The 17627-nt window shown below is 47.0% G+C and overlaps 1 protein-coding gene across 1 annotated transcript in view; it reads left to right on the forward strand.

Annotated features, from left to right (window-relative positions):
- Window positions 1-17627, forward strand: part of CLCN1 (chloride voltage-gated channel 1) — a 77269-nt gene that overhangs the window by 56227 nt on the left and 3415 nt on the right. Inside the window, exons 15-20 of the mRNA XM_007522315.2 lie at window positions 3288-3501; window positions 3766-3899; window positions 8048-8292; window positions 9671-9788; window positions 10046-10122; window positions 10566-10604. Coding sequence (XP_007522377.1) covers window positions 3288-3501; window positions 3766-3899; window positions 8048-8292; window positions 9671-9788; window positions 10046-10122; window positions 10566-10604 — 827 coding nt within the window. The remainder of the gene's footprint in view (window positions 1-3287; window positions 3502-3765; window positions 3900-8047; window positions 8293-9670; window positions 9789-10045; window positions 10123-10565; window positions 10605-17627) is intronic.

Consider the following 17627-nt stretch of genomic DNA (forward strand, 5'->3'; position numbering starts at 1 on the left):
CTCCAGATTGATGAGGGTGATGAGCAGGGGCTCCCACAGGAACCCTTCCTCTCTCCCTCCCACCCTTTTCACAGAAAGGCCATACATACCTCCTTCAGATACAGGGACACTAGCCAGTCCTCTAGCGCATATGGTGACCTAACTCACCCCTTTAAGCCTTTTACAGCATCATCAGTAAAGTTCTTATTTTCATCGGCCTTTCTCATTCTCCCTCCTCACATCTCTCAGGCACACTTCCTGATATTTCCTGATCAACATTTCCCAGCATCTATAGCTCCCATGATGCTTTATGATTTAGGCATTATATTTATGCACCGTCCAATGGAATCATTCCACGCCCGTACTTCCCTTTTGTGACTTCTTGTTCTATTTTTATGTATGTTCCCTCCCCAGCATCTTTTCTCTTGGGACATCAAGCCCAAACATTGAGTTATAAACACAGTTAATGCACAGGAAACTCATTTGGCTGATGGAGCAACAGCATATATATGTGGAAATCAGATTTCATTTTCAAAGAACTCACAGAGTTACAATGTCTTAGATCTATAAGGGAGGACCCTAGATCTCACAAAATGGTCTCTTTCAAGTGGGAACATGGGATTCCAGAAATAGATAAGGAAGGGGGAGACAGAGAGGGAGAGAGAAACAGGGAGACACCTGGAGCACTGCTTCACCACTCACAAAGCTTTCTCTCTGCAGGTGGGGACTGTGGGCTCAAACCTGGGTCCTTGTGCATTGCAACATGTGTACTCTAACAAGTGTGCCACCTCTTGGCCCCCATAACAGCTTTTTTTTTTGCTTTTTTTTTTAATAATTTATTTCTTTATTGGGGAATTAATGCTTTACATTCAACAGTAAATACAATAGTTTGTACATGCATAACATTCCCCAGATTCCCATTTAACAATACATACATAACAGCTTTTTAACTTTTTTTTTCCTACCAGAATTATTTCTGGGGCTTGATGCCTTCACAGTCCCATCTCCAATCCAGGTGGCCATCCCCCCCCCCCTTTTTTCTTCCTTTCTTATTTATTTTGTCGGGTAGAGGTTGAGAGACAGAATGCTAGGAAGAAAGAGAGGTAGAGAGGCACTATTTCTGAAGCTTCTACCCCTCCACTGGTGGAGGACCTCATTTGAACCTTGGTCGTTTGCTCATGGTAATGTTTGCGCTCTGGTGGGTATACCTCCATTCAGTCTCTACAACTGATGTTTTAAATTCTCAGTTAAGAATGCATTTTTCAAAAGCAAGTACCCATGAGACAATTTTAAATGGGACATTTAATAGGACAATTGCGTTCATTTTTATAAATGAAAATGTTGGCACAGGCAGTAATTTTATGACTTGCCAAAGGACACAGAATGAGATCAAAACAATGACTGTCAAGCAGTTCAACAGTCCAGCCTCCCTCACCTAACTCTTGATGGAGGGTCACCTTAAGAATGTTGGCGCTCGGGAGTCTGGCGGTAGTGCAGCAGGTTAAGCGCACCTGGTGCAAAGCACAAGGACCAGACGGCATAAGGATCCCTGATTGAGCCCCCAGCTCCCCACCTGTAGGGGAGTCACCTCACAGGCGGTGAAGCAGGTCTGCAGGTGTCTGTCTTTCTCCCTCCCTCTCTGTCTTCCCCTCCTCTCTCCACTTCGCTCTGTTCTATCCAACAACAACAACATCAGCAACAACAATAAAACAACAAGGGCAACAAAAAGGAATAAATAAATAAATCAATAAATAAGAAAAATTAAAAAAAAAAAAAAGAATGTTGGCACTGGGGCCAGGTGGTGTGGCACCTGGTTAAGTACACACATGACAGTGCACAAGGACCTGGGTTTGAGCCCCTGGTCTTCACCTGTGGGGAGGAAATTTCACAAGGGGGTGAAGCAAGGTTGCCGGTGTCTCTCTGTCTCTCTCCCTCTGTCTCTCCTGCTCCTCTCTCAGTTTCTGTTTCTATCCAATAATATATATACTGGCACTATACAGAAAGAGTTTAGAAAACACACACAGGTCACACAGCTCACATAGATTTGGAAAGTTAGCAGATATGAATTTAAAAGCTGAAGGGAGATCCTGGTCATTTTTACCATAATGGTAAAGGGATTCTTCTCATTGGAAGCCTTTCTGAATCATTCATATACATTTATCAAAGAAAGCAGTTGTTCTTGTAAGCATCTTTTAAAAAAATATTTATTTACTTATTATTGGATATAGACAGAGAGAAATTGAGAGGGGAGAGGAAGGCGGAGAGAGAAAGAGACAGACACCCGTAACCCTGCTTCACTCCTTGTGAAGCTTTCCTCCTGCAGGTGGGGAGCAGGGGCTTCAACCTGGGTCCTTGCACACTGTAATGTGTGCGCTTAACCCGGTGTGCCACCACCCGGCCTTGCATCTTTTAAATATCTTTCCATGGGAGCCAGTCAGTGGTGCACCGGGTTAAGCGCACACATTACAGTGGGCAAGGACCTGGGTTCAAACCTCTGGTCCTTACCTGCAGGGGAAAAGCTTCACAAAGGGTGAACCAGGTTTGCAGGTGTCTTTCTGTCTATCCCCCTTCCCTTTCAAATCTCTCTCTGTCTTATCAAAGTGAATGAATAAAGCTAGAAAATATTATTTTAAATCTTTATGTGATTTAATTCACACAAAGAAAAATATTTCTAGAAATGAATACACTGCTGTAGGCTAATTCATGTTTTTAATTGAAACATGACAGAAACAGAAAGGACTAAAATATATTCTGTAACCTTTTAGGTGAATTATTTCACTATGATGTTGAAAACATGAACATTTCACTTAAAATATGATTCTACTGGGATTTGGGTGGTAGCGCAGCGGGTTAAGCACACATGGTGCAAAGCGCAAGGACTGACTCAAGGATCCCGGTGAAGCAGGTGACTCCAAGCACAAGGACAAGCGTAAGGATCCTGGTTCAAGCCCTTGGCTCCCCACCTGTAGGGGAGTCTCTTCATGGGCGGTGAAGCAGGTCTGCAGGTGTCTATCTTTCTCTCCCCCTCTCTGTCTTACCCTCCTCTCTCCATTTCTCTCTGTCCTATCCAACAATGACGACATCAACAACAACAACAACTACTACTACAATATAACAAGGGCAACAAGAAGGGAATAAATATTTAAAAAATAAATAAAACAAAATATGATTCTACTAACAGTTTTTTTTTTTTTTTTAAAAAAAGGATGTTGGCAGTAGCCAGGGTCACACCATGTCTTAAGGCCCATGGGCATCCCATGCCAAGATTGGAAGCCCTCACTCTCAGAGTCTTTCCGGTCTTGTTGTAGGAGCAGCGGCTCTGACTGGCGCGGTGTCCCACACGGTCTCCACGGCTGTGATCTGCTTCGAATTAACGGGCCAGATTGCTCACATCCTCCCCATGATGGTGGCTGTGATCTTGGCCAACATGGTGGCTCAGAGCCTGCAGCCCTCCCTCTATGACAGCATCATCCAGGTCAAGAAGCTCCCCTACTTGCCTGACCTTGGTTGGAACCAGCTCAGGTCAGGGGCACCGGCTGGAATCAGTTCAGATGTGATGGGCCGTGGAGAAGGGATGGGAGGGAGGCTGAGATCAGGGTCACTGTTTGGAATCACAACATTTGATTTACTTTTATAGTCCCATGACCTTAATGAAAACTGTGAGTGATCAAATTCTTGGCAAATGTCACAGGATGAGGGGGAAGGGGGAAGGATGCAAGGGAGGGCAAAGGGACTGGTGTACTATGGGGGCTAAAATCCTCCCCCCCATAATTTCTCTCTCTATAGCAAATTTACCATCTTTGTTGAGGACATCATGGTGCGTGATGTGAAGTTTGTTTCAGCTTCTTGCACTTACGGGGAGTTACAGGCTCTGTTGCAGAGCACTACAGTCAAGACATTGCCACTGGTGGACTCCAAAGGTCAGTGGGAGGGAAGGGAGGGAGGGAGGAAGGAAAGGGAAAAGAAGGGAAGGGAGGGAGTGAAGGAATGGAACAGGAGAGGAGGGGAGGGGAGGGGCAAAAGTAGAAAAGGGAAGATGTGGAAAAGGAAGGAGAAGAGAGTGGAGGGGAGGGGAAGGAAAGAAAGAGAAGGGAGGGGAGGGGAAGGAAAAAAGGAGAAGGGAGGGGAGGGAGAGGAAGAGGAGGGGAGAGGAGGGGAGGGAAGGGAAGGGGAGAGGAGGAGAGAAGGGGAAGGGAGGGAAGGAGAGAGGAGGAGAGGGAAGGGGAGAAGAGGAGAGGAAAGGGGAGAGGAGGAGAGGGGAGGGGAAGGGAGGGAAAGGAAGGGGAGGGGAGGGGAGGGGGGAGGGGAGGAAAGGGGAGGAGAGAGAAGGGGAAGGGAGGGAAGGGGAGAGGAGGAGAGGGAAGGGGAGAAGAGGAGAGGGGAGGGGAGAGGAGGAGAAGGAAGGGGAGAAGAGGAGAGGGGAGGGGAGAGGAGGAGAGGGGAGGGGAAGGGAGGGAAAGGAAGGGGAGGGGAGTGGAGGGGAGGGGAGTGGAGGGGGGATGGGGTAGGGGATGGGAGGGGAGGAGAGAGAAGGGGAAGAGAGGGAAGGGGAGAAGAGGAGAGGGAAGGGGAGGGGAGAGGAGGAGAAGGAAGGGGAGAAGAGGAGAGGGGAGGGGAGAGGAGGAGAGGGGAGGGGAAGGGAGGGAAAGGAAGGGGAGGGGAGTGGAGGGGAGGGGAGGGGAGGGGGGATGGGGTAGGGGATGGGAGGGGAGGAGAGAGAAGGGGAAGAGAGGGAAGGGGAGAAGAGGAGAGGGGAGGGGAGGGGAGAGGAGGGGAGGGGAGGGGAGGGGAGGGGAGGGGAGGGAAGGGAAGGGAAGGGAAGGGAAGGGAAGGGAAGGGAAGGGAAGGGAAGGGAAGGGAAGGGGGGGAAGGGAAGGGAAGGAGGGAAGCCATGCCCTGAGCTAGTGACTTCAACGTGGACTCCATAGAGGTAGCAAGGCTTAGTGATGTCAGCTGTTTATGAGGCTTCTCCAGTCTCTTGACCGAGCTGTGTCCTTGGGAAATACAGTCAGCTTCCAGAAAGAGAAAACACAGCTGCAGCATTACTGGATCTCACAGAGACAGCTAAAAATTCAGTGGTGGAAGTACAGTTCGTTCTCTAGTTCATCAGGGCCCTATTCTGCAAAGTCCCTGTGAATAATGAATTAGAGGTGCCGTTCCCCAGGGGGAAGACAGGGTCAGGCTCCTGCAAGCTGCAGGTCACACGGTTTTCTTCAGCTCATTAACACAGACATTAACATGTCTTACATGCACGTTTCTTGAAAGAGACCTTATTTAATTTGGATTGTTGACTCAATCAGCAGCGCTGTAGTTCAAGCCTACACATTTATCTCATGTTGTCTCCTCACATCATAGCCTGTCGCGCTGTGGAAAACTAGAAAGAACATTAGCACTATGCGTGGAGGGTAATTTTAAACAGTAAAATCACCAATGCAAAGCAAAAAGAATAAAGGGGTAGGGGCAGGGTTCTAGATGGTCCAGAAGAACACTCTTCCGCGATCTGAGAGCAGCTTAACTACCTGACTCCAACCCTCTCCCCTACCCCCGACTGGGAATCTTAAGTGTAGGGAGACGCACTTATTTATTTTATTTTATCTTATTTTCGTGGTGAGCACATGTCTCCCAGTGTTTTGGGAACTCTGCTCAGTTTGATTTCCGGTTTCAAGTTCATAAGTCTATTCTAGTCCATAGGCAAATTCACAAATAGGGAACCAACCCTTTACGTGTTATTATTTTTTGTGTTATTGTTGTTTGTTTTCGTTGTTACTTAACAAAATCATAACTGTCCTTCAGTGTCCAACCTGAGGAAGAAATGAAATTGTTCCATCAGAGGAGATTTTAGTAAAACATTTCAGTTTGGTTTTAGTCAATTTTTAAAAATTAATAATTAGTAATTCTTATTTGTTAGGACAGTGAGGAAGTAATGGGGGAAGAGGAGAGGGAGAGAGAACGGGAGACACCTGCAGCATCGCTTCATGGTTGGTGAAGCTGCCCCCTGCAGGTGGGGGCCAGGGGCTTGAACCTTGTATACTGTAATGTGTGCACTACCATCATACTCCCAACAAACCCGTCTTCTTTTCTCTTTCTTTCATTCATTCGTTCTTTCTTTCATTCTTTTTTGATATTCCCTTTAATTTTTTTTTTGAGAATTTCTTTTCTTTTTTTTCCTCTTTTTTGGGGGGTAATGTTTTTATTTACTTTTTTTTTTAATCTTACTGTCTTACTATATATCTTGTATACAGGTTGAAGGAGATAGAAGTTATAGTCTCTTCCCTCAAGGAAGGTCACTTTAACAATCATCTATCTATATACTGAGGTGTTGGAAAAGCCATGACATATTTCTCTCTGTTTTTAAATTTTTTAAAAAATATTTATTTATTTATTTCCTTTTGTTGCCTTTGTTTTATTGTTGCTGTAGCTATTTTTGTTGTTGTTGCTGATGTCGTTGTTGTTGGATAGGACAGAGAGAAATCAAGGGAGTAGGGGAAGACAGAGAAGGGGAGAGAAAGACAGACACCTGCAGACCTGCTTCGCCACCTGTGAAGCGACCCCCCACCCCAGGTGGGGAGCCGGGGACTCCAACCGGGATCCTTACGCTGGTCCTTGCACTTTGTGCCACATGCACTTAACCCGCTGCGCTATTGCCTGACTCCCTATGTTTTTCTTTTTAAAATATTTTGTTTGTTTTTAATGAAAAGAGGGGACACTAGAACATTGCTCAGCTCCAGCTTATGGTGGTGCTGGGGATTGCATCTGAGGCCTCAGAGTCTCAGGCATGAAAGTCTTTTGCAGAACCATTATGCTGTTTCCCCAGCCTTTCCTGTTTTTCTATGCAAAAAATGCATTGTGACTTTTTTGACACCCCAATATATAGGTTGATGATTACTAAAGGGACATTCCTTGAGGACAGAAACTCTAACTTCTGTCTCCCTCAAACTACTTCCTATCAGGTATTTACTAGTTATTAAATCAATATACTGCATAAATAAGATATCGAATAAATATCTAATATTTCCACTAGTGTACTAAAGAAGAACCACACAGAGGCATTTGGAAACCTTAAAACTGTTCTGATTTCAGATAATCAATGCATCCAAATTGCTCAAGTTAGGTTAGTGTCCTCTCTCTCTCTCCCTCTCTCTCTCTCTCTCTGTCTCTCTCTCTTTTTCCAAATCCCAAATAGCTACCTAATGATCTCTAAACTGTCAAGCCAGTAGCTCTTTAGCAAGTACTACCAAATGGTGAACTCATTTTTTTTACAATAATGATTAAAACCGAAAGGCCAGGTGAATCTTAATAACACAGCCACTCTTTTATGGCCTGAAAGCTTAATGAAAATGCTAATTATAGTAGCATAATTTCAATGAACAGATGAGAGAACTTCCTAGGAAAAAATTAAAAGTATGGCTTTTGCTTCCATGCTTCGAACAAGTCCCCGATTCTTTGAGTGATTAAATCCGGCCTGTCCCTCTAGATGCCTTAAGTGTGTTCACACTTCAGCCTGTTTGAGTGACTTTTAATCCCTCCTCTTGTTCTTTTTGGGGACAGGGCCAATTAGCCTGTTTCAATATCACCTGAAATTGTAACACCTATTTTGGAAACAAGCTATAAAAAGGGTCTGCCTCCTCTCCTCCCCCCCCCAAAAAAAAACCAATTAGCATCCATTAGGGTCGGGATGGAAAAGGTTAAGTGAGGTCAATCCTGGAAGACTTGAAACTGAGTTTTTTTTTTTTTTTATTTTAATTATCGTTATTTATTGGGTGGAGACAGCCAGAAATCGAGAGGGTAGGGGATGATAGGGAGAGAGACAGAGAGACACCTGCAGCTCTGCTTCATCACTGGCAAAGCTTTCTCCTTGCAGGTGGGGACAGGGGCTCGAACCCTGGTCCTTGCACATTATAGCATGTGCGCTCAACCAAGGAGCTGAGTTTTTAGGGGAGAAGAGTGGAAGTTTTTAGGGAGAAGTGGTGGGAATAGGAGCAACGGTGGGTCAGGCCCCTGAGCCCCCGTAGGGCCCCTCCTGGGGATGAAGGTGGGCACTCAGGCTGCCACACCCGGGTCTCCGCAGATTCCATGACCCTGCTGGGCGCGGTGGAGCGCTCAGAGCTACAGGCCCTGTTGCTGCGTCACCTGAGTCCCGAACGGAGGCTGCGGGCCGCCCAGGACCTGGCGCGCAAGCTGTCGGAGCTGCCCTTCGACGGGCAGGTGCGGCTGCTGAGGAACAGGGCCCCGGGCCTGGACTCCCAAGGACGCCCGGAGTCCTTCGCCTTTGTGGATGAGGATGAAGACGATGAGCTCTATGGGAAGCCCGAGGTGACTTTGTGCTCCAGGGGCGGGGGCGGGAAGAGAGGGGGAAGAAAGGGAGGGGGAAGCCATGAATTGGAGATGGGTGGGGGACACAGCATAATGGTTATGGAAAGATTCTCTCATGTCTGAGGCACCAAAGCCCTAGGTTCAGACTCCTGTACCACCATAAGCCAGAGCTGAGCAGTAGTCTGTAAATAAACCCATCAATTAATTAATTAAATCTACATTAAGTAAAAAAATTGGGTTGGGTAGCTGTAGGAGAAGTCCTGCACAAGGTCCAGAGTTCATTCCCTGGCACCACCTAAGAAGAAGCAGAGGCTGGGGAAATAGCATCATGGTTTTGCAAATGGACTTTCATGCCTGAGGCACCAACGTTTCATGTTCGGTTCCGACGCTCTGGTAAAATAAATAAATAAATAAACAAATAAATAGGTGTAGTTCACTAAAGGACCTGGGTGGGGTGGGTGGGAGTGGGGGAGGAGTGTTCAGGTCCTGGAACATGGAAGAGGAGGACCTAGGTGGGAGTTAGAGTGTTATGTGGAAAACTGACAAATGTTCCACATGGACCAACTACTGTATTTTACTGTTGACTTTAAACTCTTAATCCCCTTCCAATAAAGGAAAAAAAAAAAGAAAAGAAAGAAAAGAAATTGGGGATCTAGGGACAAAGGCCAGTCATGAGTGTTGATCAGGGACTGGGGAGGTAGTGTAATAATTATGCAAAGAGACTTTCATGCTTGAGGCACCAAAGGTCTCAGGTTCAATCCTTAGCACCACCACAAACCAGAGCTGTGCAGTGCTCTGAAGAAAGAAAAAAAATTAAAAAGTGGGACCCAGGAGAATTAAAGGGAGGGGAGGAAGAATAGACACAGCTAGATTTCCCAAGGCAGGAAATGAGCAGTCTCTGGGGACTGATTCTACTGTATGTGTATTTTTTCTAAAATTGTTTTTTTTTTAAATTATTGGATAGAGACAGAGAGAAATTAAGAGAAGAGGAAAAGATAGAAAGGGAGAGAGTGAGTGGGGGGGGGTAGATAGCATAATGGTTATGCCAAAAGACTCTCAAGCCTGAGACTCCAAAGTCCTAGGTTCAATCCCCTGCACCACCATAAGCCAGAGCAGCTTTCCCCTTGCTGGTGGGGAGGGCTAGGGGCTTGAACCTGGGTCTTTGCACGCTGTCTTGTGTGCACTTAACCAGATGTGTCGCTGCCTGGCCCTTATATATGTTTTTTTTTTTTTTTTTTAAACCAGAGAACTGCTCAGCTTTGGCTTATGGTGGTGCTAGGTAGGAATTGAACCTGGGACTTTAGAGCCGTGGGCATGAAAGTCTCTCTGCAGAACCACTATGCTATCTCCCCCACCCTGATTTTACCATTCCCTACAGCTGCCTCCTCTTCCTTCTCCTCCTCTTCTTCCCCACTTCCCCACTGCTCCAGTGTCCCCCGAAGAAGCCAACGGACCCCCGCCGAACCACAAAGAGCCAGAGGCCCCTGAACCTGCAGGTGAAGACAACCTCCCTGCACCCTAACTCAGGCCTGAGGGGTGGGGGGAGGGGGCTAACCTCTGGGTCCTCAGCCAGAGGGGGAGGGGATGGCAGAGAGGGTGCTGGTCAGTGTGTCCCCATGTTACTGCCTGATAGAGCAGAGCAAGAAGGGGGGGGGGAGACTGAGACTTCTAGGAAGCCGCTCTCCCTTTCCATTCTGTTAATAGATTGAGTGTGGCTTTGTCTCCATTTCCACCCACCTCCCCCACCTTGCAGGTCAAAGACCCTCTGTCTTCCGGTCTCTGCTGCGCTGTTTTCTGGGCAGAGCTCACCCAGCTAAGAAGGCACCTCAGGTGAGAGGGCAGTGCTGGGGGGCAGGGATGTTTGCCTTTTAGGAGTGAGGAGGGAACCCCTGGTTCTGAAAGCAGGAAGGAAAAAGGATTTGTCAAGAAGGAAAGAGTGTCCTTTAATTTTTAGTTTTTTAATTTTAATTTTAAAAAACGTTGATTTACTTATATGGGGCAGAGACAGAAACATTGAAAAGGAAGGGGGAGATACAGAGGGAGAAGAAGGGAGACCCCTGCAGCCCTGCTTCATCACTTGTGAAGTGTTTCCCCTGCAGGTGGGGAGCAGGGGCTTGAACCCTGGTCCTTGTGCACAGTAATTTGTGAACTCAACTAGATGTGCCACCTCCTGGCCCCCAGAAAGTTTTGACTGCATGATGACAGAACCAGAACTGCCATTAGCAAAAAAAAAAAAAAGCAAGAACTCAGAGCCATGCTTCTCTCTTCCCTAGGAATTGACGAGCTTTGTGGATAACATGTCACCTGAAGATGTAAGTGGGGGAGGGGAGGGTTGCCTGGGATGGGTTGTTCTGTCAAGTGGTGAAGGTGCTATTTTCTTGACTGTGTTGTAAGACTCAAACTCAAGTCTGGGAAGGAAAGCAGTGAGAGAAGTTGGAAAGGACGCCAGGTTGTGGGAAGGGGGACAAGCAGCCTCTTTAAAGCGGGGACATAGCGAACTTCTTAGAGGGACCACTGTCAGCTCAGAAGAGACAGTTATGAGATTCCCTGTGCAGATGTGGGGCCCTGGTTTCGTCACTGAAAGACTCTGAATCCTATGAGCTGAGAAGCTGGGCAGGTCTTTTCTATGTTTATTAGAATTCTGCAGCTATAGCGAACTTTTCTGGGGAAATTGTAAGAGCATAGAACTACAGCAGTTAGTGAGATAAATCTTTTATTTGTATGTTTTTCTTTCTTTTATTGCATAAGACAGAGGGAAATTGAGCAGGGAGGGAGTGGGGGTTGGGTGGTAGCACAGCAGGTAAAGCGCACATGGTGCTGAAGTGCAAGGACCAGTGTAAGGATCCGGGCTCCCCACCTGCAGAGTAGTCGCTTCATGGGTGGTGAAGCAGGTCTGCAGGTATCTGTCTTTCTCTCCCCCATCTGTCTCCCCTCTTCTCTCGATTTCTCTCTGTCCTATCCAACAACAACCACAGTGATAACAATAATAATAACAACAAGGGTAACAACGTGGGAAAATTAGCCTCCAGGAGCAGTGGAATTGTAGCGCAGGCATCAAGTCCCAACAATAACCCTAGAGTGATTAAAAAAAATAGGGGGAAGAGTAAGGAAGAGGAAAAAAGAAAGTGAGACACCCACAGCCCTGCTTCACCATTCAGGAAGCTTCCACCCCTGCAGGTGGGGACCAGGGAGTTGAACCTGGGTCCTTGCACATGGTAATGTGTGCGCTCAACTGGATGTGCCACAGCTTAGCCTACTGTGATAAATCTTTGGCCTGGGGTCTTGTGAATATTAGGGTGATTCTGGATCAGCTAGAGTAAGACGTTTTACTGCCCCTCACCCCCGCCCCAGACAGCAAACACTTAAACACACAGGGGGCAGAAGAAAGCAGGAGGTACAATGTGGATGGAGGTCAGTGCCTCAGGGAGGTTCCCGCGCTGGACCTCAGGAACCAGAGACACTGGGTCAAAGCCATGCCAGGAGGTGTGGCTGCAGAGAACCACAAACCGAAGGCAAATATTGACAAGCTCTGCTTCGGAGGGGAAAAGCCTGCTTCCTAGAGGAGGGAGCCATCTGGTTCAGGAGAGCAAAGCCACACACCTGGAGTGGGCTGGGCCTTAGGAGGAGCAGGAGGCCTGGGAGCAGACGCAGAGGGATATCCCAGGGGGTGTGGAGACACAGCAACAAAATCCACTAGCAACCTTCAGGCTGAGCAGGAGAAAAGGCAGGCTCCCTGAAGAGGTGGAAGGGAGAGCGATCTGCAAGCAACTCACTGCCGACCTAAACTGACAGTGGACAGGCTTTAAAAATCAGGATTGGGCGCCGGGTGGTAGCGCAGGGAAGGATCTTGGTTTGAGCCCCCCCCCCACCTGCAGGGGGGATCACCTCACAGGCAGTGAAGCAGGTCTGCAGATGTTTATCTTTCCCTCTCCCTGTCTTCCCCTCCTCTCTCCATTTCTCTCTGTCCTATCCAACAACAATGACATCAATAACAATAACAACAATAATAACCACAATGATAAAACAACTAGGGCAACAAAAGGGAAAAAATGGCCTCCAGGAGCAGTGGATTCATGGTGCAGGCACCGAGCTCCAGCAATAACCCTGGAGGCAAAAAAAAAAAAAAAATCAGGATGAACATGAGCTTGAAGGTTGAATGAATGAAAAAGCATGACAGGGCTAGAGGAAGGGGGGTTGTGAGTGGGATGAGAGAGGAAAAAACTCCCCCTTCCATGACCTGTTCCTCAAAACACAGCCTTCTTCTTTTTTTATTTTATTTTTATTTTATTTTATTTATTTTATTTATTCCCTTTTGTTGCCCTTGTTGTTTTTTTATTGTTGTAGTTATTGTTGTTGTTGGATAGGACAGAGAGAAATGGAGAGAGGAGGGGAAGACAGAGAGGAGGAGAGAAAGATAGACACCTGCAGACCTGCTTCACCGCCTGTGAAGTGACTCCCCTGCAGGTGGGGAGCCGGGGTTCGAACCGGGATCCTTATGCCGGTCCTTGAGCTTAGCGCCACCTGCGCTTAACCCGCTGCACTACAGCCTGACTCCCCACAGCCTTCTTCTGATAAAGGACTAATGGGTTTGAGCCCCCGGCTCCCCACCTGCAGGGGGGATCCTTCATAAGCGATGAAGCAGGTCTGCAGGTGTCTATCTTTCTCCCTATCTCCCCTCCCCTCTCCATTTCTCTCTATTCTATCCAATTAAAAAAAAAAAAAAAAAGGAAAACATGGCCACCAGGAACAGTAGATTTTCAGTGCAAGCACCAAGCCCCAGCAATAACCCTGAAGGCAAACAAACAAACAAAAAAAAGGACTAATGGAAAAGATGGACAGATGATTATAGAAGAAAAAGAAAGACCCCTTTCCCTACACACAAGACTGAAATTAGGGTTTTTTTCCCCAAATATTTTTAGTTTTTATTTATTTACTGGATAGAGACAAAAGAAAAACCAAGACAGAAAGAGGACATACAGAGACTCATGAAGCTTTTCACCTGGGTCCTTGCATACTGCAATATGTGTGCGCAACCAGGTGCACCACCACCCAGTCCCTCTGCAAAGTTTTACCTACAGGGCAAGAGTGAGTGCCTTGCTAGGTTGCTAAACTAATAACACAACTTACCAAAGAGAGGAAGCTAGTGAGTTGACCAGCCAGACTATGTAATAACTGCTGGAAGTAAGTATAATCCAGGGTGAAAAGAAGATGAACGCTCCTTGTGGTTCTTACCTCACATCTTTCCCAAAGACAGTTGTCGTGAGCTCTAACTCCTGAGTGACTCTTTGACTCATTGAGACATGCTGGAGAAATAAGACCCAAAGGAATAAGAACTCCAGATATCGTGAACATGGTTTTCAGACAACATCAAGAAGACACTAGCCAGAAGATAACTGCCGGAAGAGAGAAATGATTCAGTTACAGATGTGCCAGTTCTGCTTTGCTTCATTCTGCAGCTCTGCTAGGAGGTCACGTGGGAGTCTTTTCAATTCATTGGCACAACTCAGCCCCAAGAGCAGATACCCTTCTGTCCTGGGACTAAAGCTGGGGAGTCCGGAAGCCACTCTTGGAAGTCAGGGTCAAAAACCCAGCTCCAGCTGTGTATTACCTTGGACAAACTCCTTAAGCATTCTGCACCTCTGTTTAGTTGTCTGTAATATGGAGACATTTTACAGACGATGAGAAGGTTGTTGGAAGGGGTTAAATGAATAGAGATCTGAAAAGTGATCAGGGTAATGCCTGGCACAGAGGAACCTTTGGTCCGTGTGTGTTGTTGTTCGTAGAGGGAAGATAAAAACAGAACTAGGGGATCTAGAGGAGGTGGTTCAGGGGTTGAATTCATGCGTTATAGCCACAAGGACATGGACTTGACCCCTGGCAATCAAGAAAGAAAGAAAAACAGGCAGACAGACTAGACAGTGGAGCACCTGGCAAAGCGTGCACATTGCCACGTGCACTTATTGCCAAGTCCCTGCTCCCATTTGCAGGGGAAAGCTTTCGTGAGTGATGAAACTACTGCAGGTATCTCTCTGTCTCTCCCTTTTGTCTTCATTTCCCTCTGTCTCTATCATGTAGGCACTGAGTTCCAGAGATAACTTTGGTGGCAATAAAAAAAATAGTAAAACATTAACTTATTAAGTGAGAAAGAAAGGGGAGTCGGTGGTAGCGCAGCGGGTTAAGCGCACGTGTCACAAAGCACAAGGACCAATGTAAGGATCCCAGTTCGAGCCCCCGGCTCCTCACCTGCAGGGAAATCACTTCACAGGTGGTGAAGCAGGTCTGCAGGTGTCTGTTTTTCTCTCCCCCTCTCTGTCTTCCCTTCCTCTCTCCATTTCTTTCTGTCCTATCCAACAACTACGACATCAATAATAACTACAACAATAAAACAAGGACAAGAAAAGGGAGTAAATAAATAAATATAAAAAAACTAAAAAGAGAGAAAGAAAGAGAGAGGAATTCAGGAATTGATGCAATGATTAGAGCTTTGGACTCTCCAACATAAGCTACTGAGTTTGATCCCTGGCACCACATGTGCCAGAGTGATGCTCTGATTCTCTCTCTCTCTCTTTCTCCTTTCTTGCTTGTGTTAATAATTAAATATGAAAAAAAAAAAGAAGAAGGAAGGAAGAGAGGAAGTAGTTCACCTGGTAGAGTGCATACCTTGTTATGGCGCTGTTCTGGGTTCAAGGAGCTGGCATCACATGGAAGCGCCACGGACAGTACAGGAATGGTGGGAGGGTGCGATTGTGTCTCTCCCCCCCTCAAAAAGCAATGAATACAAAAAAGGTCTGGTGGAAAATTGGGCTGGGGAAGGCACTCAGTTGTTACGGAGACTCAGTGCTCTGAGTTCATTTCCCAGTGCTGCACTGAAAAGCAAAACAAGGAGCCAGAGGGTGGCACCCCTTGTACCCACCTAGAGCTGGGGGAATCCCCGAGCAATGAAGAACTGCAGGTATTTCTCTCTCTTTCCCACGCTGCTCTCAGGTTCTCTCTATCCTCTCAAAAATAAGATCTTACTTTTGAGAGCAGTAGATGTGTCCCAGCAGTAACTGTGATGGCAATAAATAGGGGGAGAGAGAAAGAGAGAGAGAGAGAGAGAGAGAGAGAGAGAGAGAAGAAGAAGAAGAAGAAGAAGAAGAAGAAGAAGAAGAAGAAGAAGAAGAAGAAGAAGAAGAAGAAGAAGAAGAAAGAGAAGGAGGAGGAGGAAGACGAGAGAGAGAGGGAGGGAGGCAAGCAAATAAGAAAGACTCACATGAACTAGGAGAAGGTGGAAAATACTCATAGAAAGGTCTAGAAAGGGGCTGGCCACTGGATTAAGTGCACATAGTGCTAAGTGCATGGACCCAGGTTGGGGCTCCCACTCTCCACCTGCAGGGGGGACCACTTCACAAGCGGTGAAGCAGGTCTGCAGGTGTCTTTCTCTCTCCCTATCTCTCCCCACTCAATTTCTCTGTCCTGTTGAAGAAAGTGGAGGGGGAAAAAAAGGCCACCAGGAGCGATAGATTCATAGCATTGGCACTGAGCCCCAGCGACTGGAGGCAATAAAAGAAAAGAAAAGGCAAAAACAAGATAAAGGAAAGAGAAGAAAAGGAAAGGAAAGGGAAGGAAAGGAAAGAAAGAAAGAGAAGAAAAGAAAAGAAAAAGAAAGAAAGGTCTAAAAAGATGAAGCTGCCAGTCCAGGGTGTGTGAGAGGTTAGGGCTCTATCCCATGAATAAACTGTCTCCATAGTGGACCTGCTAGTTGGCCCTCCGTCCTGTGCAGTATAGACTGTTAGCCAGAGCAGGTGAGGAGCATGTGGGGGAGAAACCAGGAAAGGGAGCAGGTGGACCAAGAGTTACTGTGGACTAAACACTGGACACCAGAACTCACCCTGGGCGATAACCCTTGAAGCTTGAGAGGTGTTCCTGTCTGCACAGAGAGAAGTGACTGACAAGATGCAGCACATCAAGGGCACTGGCTGTAAAGGGATTCTGGAAAAACCGGGATTCCTCCGTGAAAGCCAGAACTCTGCTGGGTTGCTTGGAATCTTAGGATCTCATGGCGCAAGTCCCAAGGCCAGAGGCGAGTCAGTCTCTTGGTTCCTTGAGGACTCTGCCAGAGGCAACAAAACAAAACAGATAAAGGGAGAGAACTACAAGGGACCAGTCAGTGGTGCATCCAGTTGAGTGCATGGGTTGTCGTGCGCAAAGATCTGGGTGGGTTCAAGCCCCTGGGCCCTCCTGGTAGGGGGAAAGTTTCAAGCAGTGCTGCAGGTGTATCTCTTTCTCCCTCTCTTAGCTCCTTATTTCCCTCTCAATTTCTCTCTGTCCTATCAAAGGAAGGAAGGAAGGGAAGAAAAAGAAAAGAAAGCCACTGGGAGTGGTGAGTTTATAATGCAGACACCAAGCCTCGGTGATAACCCTGATAGCATTAAAAAAAAATTCATTAATAAAAAGAACCACAATCTTGCTGACTCAACCAAGTGCCACATGACGCAGCTTTGTCCAATCCCACAGATACTCTTGGTGACCTGCCCCTTGTGTGCATGGAGAAGGTCCCACTTCCTTTTTCTAGTCGTCACTGACACTTCATCACTCCAGGATGACTTTTACAGACATATATATACAGAAAGTGACAGAGACAGAGGTAGAGAGCCAGAGACATAGGTACAAAGAGACTGACCACAACACCAACGCTTCTTTCCTCAAGTGTGGTGGGAGCCAGGCTCGAACCTGGATCACACAAATGGCAACTACTTAAACCTGACTTCCCCCAGGGGTCACGTGTGGGACAGATGCCCACAGGAGACTGAGCCTGGCCCACACCACTTCTGAAGAGGAGAGCTCAGCAAAGATTCAGAAGGTTGGAAAGAGGAAGCTGAGTAATCCCACTGGGAACCATGAGAGTAGGGTGTGTGGCTGGTGGGGACAGGCCAGGGTGCTGCACAGAACCAAAGGTTAGAAAGGATTCGGGGACTGGACAGTGGTGCAGTGGGTTAAAAGCACATGGTGCAGAGCACATGGTGCAGAGCACGTGTGGACTGGTGGAATGATCCCGGTTCGAGCCCCTGGCTTCCTACCTGCAGGGGGTCGCTTCACAGGCAGTGAAGCAGGTCTGCAGATATCTGTCTTTCTCTCCCCCTCTCTGTCTTCCCCTCCTCTCTCCATTTCTCTCTGTCCTATCCAACAAAAATGACAGCAATAACAACAACAGCAATAATGATAAGCAACAAGGGCAACAAAAATAGGGAAAGTGATCTCCAGGAGCAATGGATTCGTGGTGCAGGCACCCTGGATAACCTGCAGCAATAACCCTGGAGGCAAAAAAAGAAAAGAAAGAAAGGAAGGAAGGAAGG

Source organism: Erinaceus europaeus, chromosome 8 (assembly GCF_950295315.1).
Source record: "Erinaceus europaeus chromosome 8, mEriEur2.1, whole genome shotgun sequence".
Taxonomy (NCBI): Eukaryota; Metazoa; Chordata; class Mammalia; order Eulipotyphla; family Erinaceidae; genus Erinaceus; species Erinaceus europaeus.